Source organism: Aspergillus udagawae, assembly GCF_001078395.1.
Source record: "Aspergillus udagawae IFM 46973 DNA, scaffold_6, whole genome shotgun sequence".
Lineage (NCBI taxonomy): Eukaryota > Fungi > Ascomycota > Eurotiomycetes > Eurotiales > Aspergillaceae > Aspergillus > Aspergillus udagawae.
Genome location: NW_025091269.1, coordinates 1,008,671 through 1,019,078, shown reverse-complemented (window position 1 = coordinate 1,019,078; position 10,408 = coordinate 1,008,671). Strand labels below are relative to the sequence as shown.

Genomic DNA, 10,408 nt, shown 5'->3' with positions numbered 1-10,408 from the left:
GCTGTTTCCGATACGCAGATTGATCGATTTATGATGGAATAAGGAATAGGAAAGAATTGGGACAGTCGCCATGTCACGGTCCCGTTCCAGCATCGCCAGCGACAGCCACGACCGGCTCGAACCCCGCCTGCTCCGCGCCGTTGAGAACGACGACCTCGAAAGGCTGCGGCAGATTGTGTACCTGGCACGCGAAAATGGGCAGTTCAGCGAGAATTTCCTGCGCGTGGGCCTCATGCGCAGCTGCGAGCGCGGATCCATTGCCACGACGCAGTACCTGCTCAGTCTCGGCGCGAAGACCGAGGTCCCCAGCAACCGTGTGGCGCCGCTGCTGCGTGCCGTCGAGCACAACCATGTCCGGATCGTGCAGCTGTTGCTGGATTACGGGGCGCCGACGGAGACGGCGGATAAGAAAGGGCGGACAGCACTGATGACGGCTGCGTGGAGGAATCACTGGCATGCTTTACAGCTGTTGATATCGCGCGGGGCGAACGTCAATGCGAGGGATCTGCGCAAGAGGAATGTCTTGCATAACCTGGCGGCGGATAAGCAGTGCGATTGGGGCGAGGATGTGATTGAGCTTCTGCTGGGGACAGGGTGTGCGCTTGACGGGGCGGATGGGCGCGATGAGCTGGGCCGGACGCCGCTGCACTGGGCATGTGCAACGGGGAAACTGCGTGTCGCGGAGCTGCTGCTGACACGACGGCGGGGTCCAATTGCGGATGTGAATGCCGTCGAGTCGAGGAACAAGACGTCGCTGCATATCGCGGCGGCGCATGACAGGGAGGATATCGTGCAGCTGCTGCTCAAGCACGGGGCGGACATCGAGGCCCGGAGCGATGGCGGCTGGACGCCGCTGCACAATGCCTGTGACAAGGGCTCGGTGGTGATCGTGCGGTTGCTGCTGCAGGCTGGGGCCAAGATCAACGCGCAGTTGTTGAACGGGGTCACGCCGCTGCATCTGGCCGCGCAGGCCGGTCACCGCGAGGTCGTCGAGTGCTTGCTCGAGCGGCCGGACCTGAAACGCCGTGTTCGGGACAACTTTGGGAGCACCCCGTTTCTCCGGGCGGCGCAGTTCAAGCGGAAGGACATCGTGCTGCTCCTGGCGCCGTTCAACAATATCGACGCGCTGTCGGCGGATGCGCGGGGCGCATGCGAGGCCTTTGATGCAACGGTGGTTGACTTTGGCAACTTTCACAATGAGAACAGGGTCCAGAAGACGTCCGTATTTAACTTGTTGTATGGGCGGGACGCGGAGAATCCGCGCAAGCAGGCGTTCCGCGCCATCCCAGCGGACAGCAAGGCGACGGATTTTCGGTGGATCCATCTGCCTGCGAACAACATGGCCTGGGTGGAGGCGTTGCTCACCAAGTCGTTTATCGAAGAAGGGGCTCACGATGTGGAGAGCTTCAAGGGGCTGGAGCGATCGTTCAACTACCAGCATCGGGGCCAACGCGTTCACAGCCACTTCATGCGGCCCCTATGCCAGCAGAGTCAACGAGCACGCACTTTCCACGAGGATGAGCGGCCCAAGGAGAGTGTAGAGACGGAGCTGCCCACAATCGTTGTCAACGGGAACGACGACCACTCCACGGCCAAAAAATCAAAGGTCCAGGGGATGAAGCTTGAACGGACGGATACCTGTTCGCTTGATGATGGGTTCAGCAGCTCGCAGGGCAAAAAGGGCAAAGGGACGCCTAAAAGGGGCAAGACTGGGCCCGCGCCCAAGAGCGACATGAAGGGCAGTAAACATTCATCGGCGCAGGATGAAAAGCGTCGGGCGCCCCTATCACTGTGCAAAGACCCCTCACTTACTCCGGCCTGTAACGTGTGCGTGTTCATGCCTTATTTGCACTTTGAGACGGCAGAGCGCAGGCAGAAGATGCAAGAGGCTATCCAGCGAGCCGAAACACTCAGCTTTCAGAGCCCGGGGATCTCACGATCGTCTACAAGGGACGAGATGCTCATCAGTGCTCATCTGGCATCGTCGACGACGTCTCTCCATGTGCGACGCACTCTGGACCAATTCTTCTATCCGAACATCGATACGCAGAGTCGCGATCAGGACCAGGTGATCTACCGCTACCAGACCAAAGGGCAGGGCCGCGATCGGTTCCGGTCGGATCCCAAGATCTTCATGGTCGACCAGCTGTGGATGTGGATCCTGGGAACGAACCTCATTGTCACGAGCTTTGCGCAACGGTGGGACCAGCCGAAGAACGACCCGCTCAACGTCTTGGATGGCATTATCGAGGATATCAACTCCAAGACACGGGAGCCGGTACGGTCCGTCTACGATCTAGCGATCGTCATCACCAACCGCTGCTCGGGGGTCTTCGACCGGCACCGCATGGGAGACGAAGAATACCAGTTCCTGGACATGTTCGAGGCGTCGATCGGCGTCGCCACGGACCGGGAGACGCTGCTGTTCAACCTGTTTAACCGCGCCTCCGCACAAGCATCGGACTGGCTCAAGAACCACCGCAAGCTGAGCCGGTTTGCGCGCAACGCAGACAATGCAACAGGAAAACAGGTCGCCGAGGAAGACGAGCAGCCGCTGTTTGTGGATAACCTCCTCGACATCGGGCAGGAGACGGATCTGCTGGCGGAAGCCAAGGACATCCGCGACGAGCTCAACATGATACGCACGGTGCTGCAGCACCAGCAGCACATCCTGGACGATTTCCAGGAGGTGATCTGCGAGATCTACCACGGCCAGCACCGGTCGCAGTACGAGGTCAAGAAGCGGTTCAAGGAGCAGCAGCGCACGATCGACATGCACCTCAAGGACATCGAGCGGATGGACAAGCAGGCCGAGCGCATCTACTCGTCCATTACGGACCTGCTGGACCTGAAGCAGAAACACGCCAACGCGTTCGAGGCCCGGTTCGCGCGTGACCAGGCGGCGGGGACCACCCGCCAGGGTAAGACGATCATGGTTTTCACTATCGTCACCATCATCTTCCTCCCGCTGTCGTTCATCACATCCATTTTCACCATCAACATCAAGGACTTTCCCAAGGGGCCTGACGGGACCGGGGAGTTGCATCTGTCGTATGTGGCCAAGTATACGTTTGGCATCGGCTTTGGCATTTCCATCCCGTTGATTCTGCTGGCGCTGTCAGTCGACGATATCGGCTACGTCTTCCAGGAGGCGATGCGACACATGCGACAGTGGATGTCACGTCGGCAGAAAAGCAGAGATGATCAGCTGGACGAGGCCACCATCGAGATGGAGAAGATTATCAGCATGAGCAAGTCGCGCCGGAGCATGGACACGCGCTATGCAGGGAGTCTCTTGCCTGTTTCGACTCGGGGGAGTCATCCTGCTTAATTCCCAGTTGATTGGCACGACTAATGATTATGAGACATGACTATACTATCTACCCAGTTAGATTAATAATTGATTGATGCATTTCGTTACGATCCTATTGGGATATGCCGCTAGAGAATACTGTCGACGAATTCACATGACGAAACTGTCCTCCCTTCGTCCCGGGTCAATCTAATAGTCTAGCACCCAGCTTGACGATGCAGAAATCAATTGAGACCGACGATTCCATGTGCTTACGCCGTCGGATGTGCATCAGATCTGCCCGTCCACTTCCGCAGCCCGCGGTTTATCCACAAGAGGGCCCCGCGATCTATTCCTCTTGGATCTGTAGAACGGATCGTTTCCATCCGATATATAATAATAGATAAGATGTCGTCCTTGTGATCCTCACCAAAAATGCCAGCCTGGATTTCCCGAATCCGCAATGCCGGCCGGGTGGAACCGGCACGTACTGCCGCTCTGTGCAGTTCGGACTGTGACTGTGACTCCCCGGCTGCAGCGCATCGATACTGAGGGTTGCTCGGTGAGAGGAAACGATGTCTATCTCCTCGATTTTCACGAGGAGATACGCTACTCAATTGACACTTGACTCTGAGTCTGATCCGCGTCCTTCCACGTTCTATGAAGTGGGTGTGGGCATGTGAGGTCATTATGTGTTCAGACACCCGGGTTTCACCGCGGGAGTCGTCTGCGTAAAAGATACTTTCATAAATAAAATGACAAACATCCAGGCAGTCATAACAATGTTTGGTCTAGCATTGCAATTGTCTTGTCCAGCAGTATGAAGCCTGCGCCATCTTCGGTTCTGCGTGGGAGCAGACGACACATACCATGGATGCTACAGCGGAAATCAATAGGTGCCAGGAAACTCGCAACACAAGCCGAACACTCGACCGCCTTCCCTGACGAAACACAAAGACACCAAGGCAAAGAGCGGGTGGTCATCCTGGGCTCCGGCTGGGGAGGCTACAGTCTCTCGCGGCGGCTCTCCCCGAGCAAGTTCGCGCCGCTGATCATCTCGCCGCGGTCGTACTTTGTCTTCACGCCGCTGCTGACCGACGCCGCGGGCGGCTCGCTCGATTTCTCGAATATCGTGGAGCCGGTCCGGGATCCCAGGGCGCGGGTGGATTTCATCCAGGCGGCGGCGCGCGCGGTCGACTTCGAGCGGAAAACAATCCTCTGCGAGGCGACGGTCGTCAAGAGCGGGGTAACGGAGTCGCCGCGGACGGACGATGGAGCGGGCGTGAGCAGCACGATGGCCAAGCGACGCTGGGAAACAGGCGAGACGTTCTCGATCCCGTACGACAAGCTGGTCGTCGCGGTGGGGACGGTCACCAAGACGTTCAACACGCCGGGGGTGCGCGAGAATGCGCTCTTCTTCAAGGATATCGGGGACGCGCGGCGGGTGAAGCGGCGGGTGCGCGAGTGCTTTGAGCTGGCGGTGCTGCCGACGACGGCGCCCGACATGCAAAAGTGGCTGCTGCACTTTGCGATTGTGGGGGCCGGGCCGACGGGGACGGAGCTGGCGGCGTCGCTGCGCGATTTCATCTACCGCGATCTCCTGCGGCTGTATCCCAGCTTGCAGGGGATCCCGCGCATCACGCTGTATGACGTTGCGCCGACGGTTCTGTCGATGTTTGATGAGCGGCTGGCGCAGTATGCGATGGAGACGATGAAGAAGGAGGGAATCACGATCAAGACGTCGCATCATGTGGAGGGGTTGCGGTGGGGGGCGCCAGGTGCACAACCGCCGTACGAGATGGATCCCAAGCGGTGCCTCACGCTGACGACCAAGGAGGAGGGGGAGGTGGGCGTGGGCATGTGCGTGTGGGCGACCGGCAACAAGATGAACGAGTTTGTTCGAAAGTCGTTGGACGAGGTGGATGTCTTTCCCTCGGCCTCGGCGGTGGTCAAGGGCGAGGAGAAGAAGACCAAGGAAGAGAATTCCTCCTCCTGGAAGGTCAAAAAAGGCCCAAACGGTGCCCTGCTCGTCGACGGCCGGCTACGCGTGCAGCTGGCCAATAACACCGGACAAACAGCCATCCTCCGCGACGTCTTTGCCCTCGGCGACAACGCCATGCCTGAGACAGGGGCGCCCCCGGCGACGGCGCAGGCGACCTTCCAGGAAGCCAAGTGGCTGGCGGCGCGGTTGAACGCGGACGATATCGAGCAGGCGCCGCCGTTCTCGTTCCGGAACATGGGCACGCTGGCGTACATTGGCGATGCGAAGGCACTGATGCAGCTGCCGCAAGAGGACGGCAAGCGGTCCCAGTATCTTCCTCATGGATTGACGGGGCGCATGGCGTGGCTGGTGTGGAACTCGGCGTACCTGACGATGAGTATTAGCTGGCGGAATCGGCTACGGGTGGCGTTTCGATGGCTGTTGAACAATTTGTTTGGACGGGATGTATCTAGATATTGATTTTTGCCTTTAGCCACAGCGTCAGTACTAGGATAGGATTCTTAGACTTGTCGTACTTGTCGTACTCTCTACCTCTCTACCTCTATCAAAAGACTTTCTTGGACAGCCGAGGCAGAAACTGCCGTCTCCGCTCCCCGCATCTCCGCAATCCACTAGTAATACAAAAGAAAGTTCCACAGCTTCAGACACTTTGACATCCATGCACATTGTATAAACTGTATAACTTTATAAAAAATGGCCTACGCACCCATTTCCCAGCGTAAACTGGCCGAATTGGACTCCAAAATCCCCTCCGAATGGAGACTGTCCGAGTCTCAAATTCCCCCCGGGATGCTCTCGCCCGCCGAATCCATCACCAACGTCAAGGAGTACGGCCGAGTCAATGTGATGGACATCCCTCGGAGCTGCGGGCTGCTCTCTGGTCGCGAGCTCGACATCACAGAACAGTATGACGTCCGCGAACTGCTGCGCGCCATGGCCGACAAACGCCTGACCGCCGAGGAGGTCACCACCGCGTTCTGCAAGGTATGTTGCCCTCTTTCTTTCTTTCCAGACATCCACTAAAGGAAGCAGAGAGCGGCCATCGCCCACCAACTCACCAGGTGCCTGACCGAGCCGCTCTTCGACCGCGCCGTCCAGCGCGCGCGCGACCTAGACGCTCACCTTCGTCGCACCGGCCGCCCCATCGGCCCCCTGCACGGGCTCCCCGTCTCCGTCAAGGACTGCTTCCACATCAAAGGCGTCGACTCCAGCATCGGCATCGCCGCGCTCGTGGCCCGCCCCGCCACCGAAGACGCACCCCTCATCCAGCTCCTCACCGCCCTGGGCGCCATCGTCCTCGCCAAGACCAACGTCCCGCAAACCATGGGCGCCCTCGACAGCGCCAACTTCGTCTTCGGCCGCACGCTGAACCCGCTGAACCGCGCGCTCACCGCCGGCGGCTCCTCCGGCGGCGAGGGCGTGCTCGTCGCGCTGCGCGGCTGCATGGTCGGCTTCGGCACGGATATCGGCGGGAGTATCCGCGTGCCGGCCATGTGTACGGGCGTGTACGGGTTCAAGCCGAGTGTAGGGCGCGTCCCCTTTGGCGGGCAGGAGAACGGGCAGATCCCGGGCAAGGGGCGGATCGCGCTGCAGGCGGTTGCGGGCCCGATTGCGCGGTCGGTCGCGGATCTGGGGGCCGTGATGGCGGAGATTGTGCCGAGGGCGGAGCTGTTCGGCGAGGACTGCATTCCTGGTGTGTGGGCGGGGGAGTTCCCCCGTGCTGGAGGACTTGGGTCGGCGGGGAGGCAGAGGCGGAAGGTGACGATTGGGGTGCTTCGCGCCGATGGCGTCGTGCAGCCGCTTCCGCCGGTGGCGAGGGTGCTGGATGAGGTGGCGCAGACGCTGCGCCGGACGCCGGGCGTCGAGGTGGTTGAGATTCCGGCCCTGCCGGCGCTGACGAAATGCCAGGGTATTGCGGGCCGGCTGATGGGCGTGGATGACGGGTCGACCATGCTGGATCTGCTGGAGAGCACGGGGGAGCCGTTGATTCCGTGGCTGCAGGGCCGTGTGAAGCGCGGCAAGGCGCTGAGCGTGGTGCAGCTGGCGCAGCTGCAGGCGCAGCGGTCTGCGGTCGAGAGGGAGCTGCTGGAGATGTGGATGCGCAGCGACGGCGACAGGCTGGCGGGCCGGCAGGTCGACGCCATCATCCTCCCCGTGGCGCCGCATCCGGTCCCGGAGATCGATCGGTATAATGCGGTGGGATATGCATCGTCGTTTGTGCTGCTGGATTACCCGGCGGGGGTCATCCCCGTGCGGAAGTTCTGCGAGACGGATCTGGAGCTGGGCAAGGAGATGACGGCGCCGGTGCTGGGGAGCTGGGACAAGGCGAATCGGCTGTTGTGTAAGTCACTTTCTTCTTCTTCTTGCCCGAGAATTCCACTGATCTCTGTAGGGAACGAGAAAACGGTGGATCGGCGGGTATATCTCGACTCTCCTCTGAGCATTCAGGTCGTAACGCCCAAGCAGCATGACTACGAACTCTACCGCGCCATGGAGATTATTGACCGAGCAGTGCGGGCGGAGGAGCACAAGACAGTCGCCAAGCTGTAGTGATGTACTCGTATAGAATACATTTATGTACATGACAGATTTATAGTCTCCCCTTCAACACGGCCCCTCCGTCCGTCACAACCACAGCCCCATTCAAATGACTGGCTGCACGGCTAGACAAAAACACCACCAGCCCAGCAATATCCTCCGGTCTGCCGAGTCGCCGGTTGGGCGAGTGCTCCTCCATCTGCTTGATGCCTCCCTGCATCTCAATCAACCCATTGGCCATCTTGGACGGGTAGAAGCCAGGGGCAATCGCATTGCACAGGATGCCCCGGGGGCCCAGCTCAACAGCCAGGTTCTTGGTAAGATGAATCACGGCCGCTTTCGACGCGGAGTAGGCAAAGGTGGCATTCTCGCCGATAGAACCGACGCCGATGCCGGCGACGGAGCCGGTGACAATGACGCGCGAGGGCGAGTCGCGGGTCGCTTTGACCGTGAGGAGGGGGGCAAACCTGTCCATTTTTAGCTACATTCAAAAGTTCGTATATATGCAAAAGGAGACCTACTTCTGCACCAAATAAAACACACTCTTCACGTTCAGATCCATCACCTTGGCAAAGGCAGGTTCGGGATACTTTTCGAACCGCTCGCCCCAGGTAGCGCCCGCATTGGCGAAGAGAATATCAACATGGTCTGTTGTCTTCTGGACCTCGGCGACGAGTCGGTCCAGGTCGTCCATGCGCGCGTTGTCTGCGGGGACGGCAATGGCGACCGCGCCGGGACGTTTGTTGGGGAGGGCATTCAGGGCGGCAACGGCCTCCTCGCAGGCTTTGGCTTTACGGGAGGTGATGTAGACCTTGGAGCAGCCCGCTTGAAGGAGGCTTGACGCTTGTCAGGATGCATATCAATGGTTTGGAGAAAGGGAGTCAGACGTACCCACTGGCCGCATGGAGACCGAGGCCCCTGGAACCGCCGGTGACGACAGCGACTTTGCCATCGAGGGAGAAGATGGAGTCGAAGTTATCGAGACGGACTTGTTCTTCGGCGGACATCTTGGTTTAGCTGGATAGATAGTGATGCTTGGATGCAGCGGTATTGAGACGAGAGCTCTCCATGTTTATATCATTGACCCCAACTTCCCCACGTTTGGAGTGTTTTTGGACCGACTGGCCGAGGTTCGGCAGAAGATGGATTAGTTGATCAGGGGAAGCCATGATTGGTAGAAAATGTGTGAAGTAAACTTAAGAGTAAACAAGATGAAATTGAGACTTTTGATGAAATGTAATTTTGTGATATGGAGATTATTAAGGACAATGGAGATTGAGAAGATGAGATTATGAGAGTAAGGCAGAGAGAGAGCAGCGTGTCTTTGGTTCCTCAGGCATCAACCTCAGTATGGCATCATGAGCAACAACTGACCTTCATCTCATGGAACGACCTGAACTAAGGACAGTCAGTTACATGCAACCAATACCTGATCAGCAATTGCCAGCTCATTGCTGTCGGTAGAGAGGATAAGGGAGTGAAGAGCCAATCACACAGCTGGATTGCTCATAATCTGCTCATTTGTGCTCTGGATCCCAAGGTCCCCCAGCAGCTCTACTCCAGTAATCCCCTCAATCCCTCGCACAGCCTTGGTTTCCCCGATGAGCTCTTGATGACGGTGAGGACCTTGATGATGGTGATGCCCAAGTAGCTTGCCTACCTTGTGTTCCCTCCTTCATCTTCCTCTTCGCATCCTCATCCTCACCATCTCTCTACCTCCTACTGTCAGCCCTCACAGCACTAGCACTATAGCACCACACAATGGCAGCCAAATACAGCCTCCCACCCCTTCCCTACGCCTACGATGTAAGTTCACTTTTCCGAAAGTGACATGGCAACAGACTAACAAGGCAGGCCCTCGAACCCATCATCTCCAAACAGATCATGGAGCTCCACCACCAAAAGCACCATCAAACCTACATCACCAACCTGAACGCCGCGCTGGCCTCGCAGGCATCAGCCATCCAAGCCAATGACGTCCCCCAGCTCATCTCCCTGCAGCAGAAGATCAAATTCAACGGCGGCGGCCACATCAACCACTCCCTCTTCTGGAAGAACCTGACCCCGCCGGGCTCCCCGGAATCCAACATTGACACGGCAGCGCCGACCCTCAAGGCCGCCATCGAGCAGCGCTGGGGGTCCGTCAAGGGGTTTACGGATGCATTCAATGCGACTCTGCTGGACATCAAGGGGAGCGGATGGGGTTGGTTGGTGAGCACCGGGCCCAAGGGGAAGCTGGAGATCGTCTCGACCCACGACCAGGATCCGGTGACGGGGGCGACGCCGATCGTTGGATTGGATATGTGGGAGCATGCTTACTACCTCCAGGTACTCTTTCATCCTCCTCCTCTTCCATCGTCCATCCTCTCGCTAATGAAACACTAGTATTTCAACAACAAGGCCGCGTACGCCGAGGGCATCTGGAAGGTGATCAACTGGGCTACCGCGGAGGATCGGTACAAGAATGGTGTGCAGGGTCCTTCTATCCTGAAGCTGTAGCTGCGGTAGCCCTGGATCAGATGCAAGACATCAACAAGCTTAAATAAATCCTAATCCATAACTCCATGCTAATATCA

At 58.4% G+C, this 10,408-nt stretch overlaps 5 protein-coding genes across 5 annotated transcripts; 4 read left to right on the top strand and 1 right to left on the bottom strand.

Moving 5' to 3' along the window:
* Positions 1-70: 70 nt before the first annotated feature.
* On the top strand, positions 71-3,331 carry Aud_008117 (ankyrin repeat protein; the record flags this gene model as incomplete). The annotated part of the gene is made up of 1 exon (XM_043293000.1): positions 71-3,331. The coding sequence occupies one exon, from the start codon at positions 71-73 to the stop codon at positions 3,329-3,331; it is 3,261 nt and encodes a 1,086-aa protein (XP_043148935.1).
* A 781-nt stretch (positions 3,332-4,112) lies between these two features.
* Positions 4,113-5,753, top strand: Aud_008116 (putative pyridine nucleotide-disulfide oxidoreductase; the record flags this gene model as incomplete). The annotated part of the gene is made up of 1 exon (XM_043292999.1): positions 4,113-5,753. The coding sequence occupies one exon, from the start codon at positions 4,113-4,115 to the stop codon at positions 5,751-5,753; it is 1,641 nt and encodes a 546-aa protein (XP_043148934.1).
* Positions 5,754-5,987: 234 nt separating this feature from the next.
* Positions 5,988-7,844, top strand: Aud_008115 (putative general amidase; the record flags this gene model as incomplete). The annotated part of the gene is made up of 3 exons (XM_043292998.1): positions 5,988-6,278; positions 6,327-7,635; positions 7,687-7,844. 3 exons carry the CDS (start codon positions 5,988-5,990, stop codon positions 7,842-7,844), a joined length of 1,758 nt encoding a protein of 585 aa, XP_043148933.1.
* A 40-nt stretch (positions 7,845-7,884) lies between these two features.
* Positions 7,885-8,839, bottom strand: Aud_008114 (oxidoreductase, short-chain dehydrogenase/reductase family; the record flags this gene model as incomplete). Its single annotated transcript, XM_043292997.1, has 3 exons — positions 7,885-8,299; positions 8,354-8,668; positions 8,724-8,839. The coding sequence occupies 3 exons, from the start codon at positions 8,837-8,839 to the stop codon at positions 7,885-7,887; spliced, it is 846 nt and encodes a 281-aa protein (XP_043148932.1).
* A 754-nt stretch (positions 8,840-9,593) lies between these two features.
* Positions 9,594-10,331, top strand: Aud_008113 (superoxide dismutase; the record flags this gene model as incomplete). Its single annotated transcript, XM_043292996.1, has 3 exons — positions 9,594-9,638; positions 9,687-10,160; positions 10,218-10,331. The coding sequence occupies 3 exons, from the start codon at positions 9,594-9,596 to the stop codon at positions 10,329-10,331; spliced, it is 633 nt and encodes a 210-aa protein (XP_043148931.1).
* Positions 10,332-10,408: the final 77 nt, after the last annotated feature.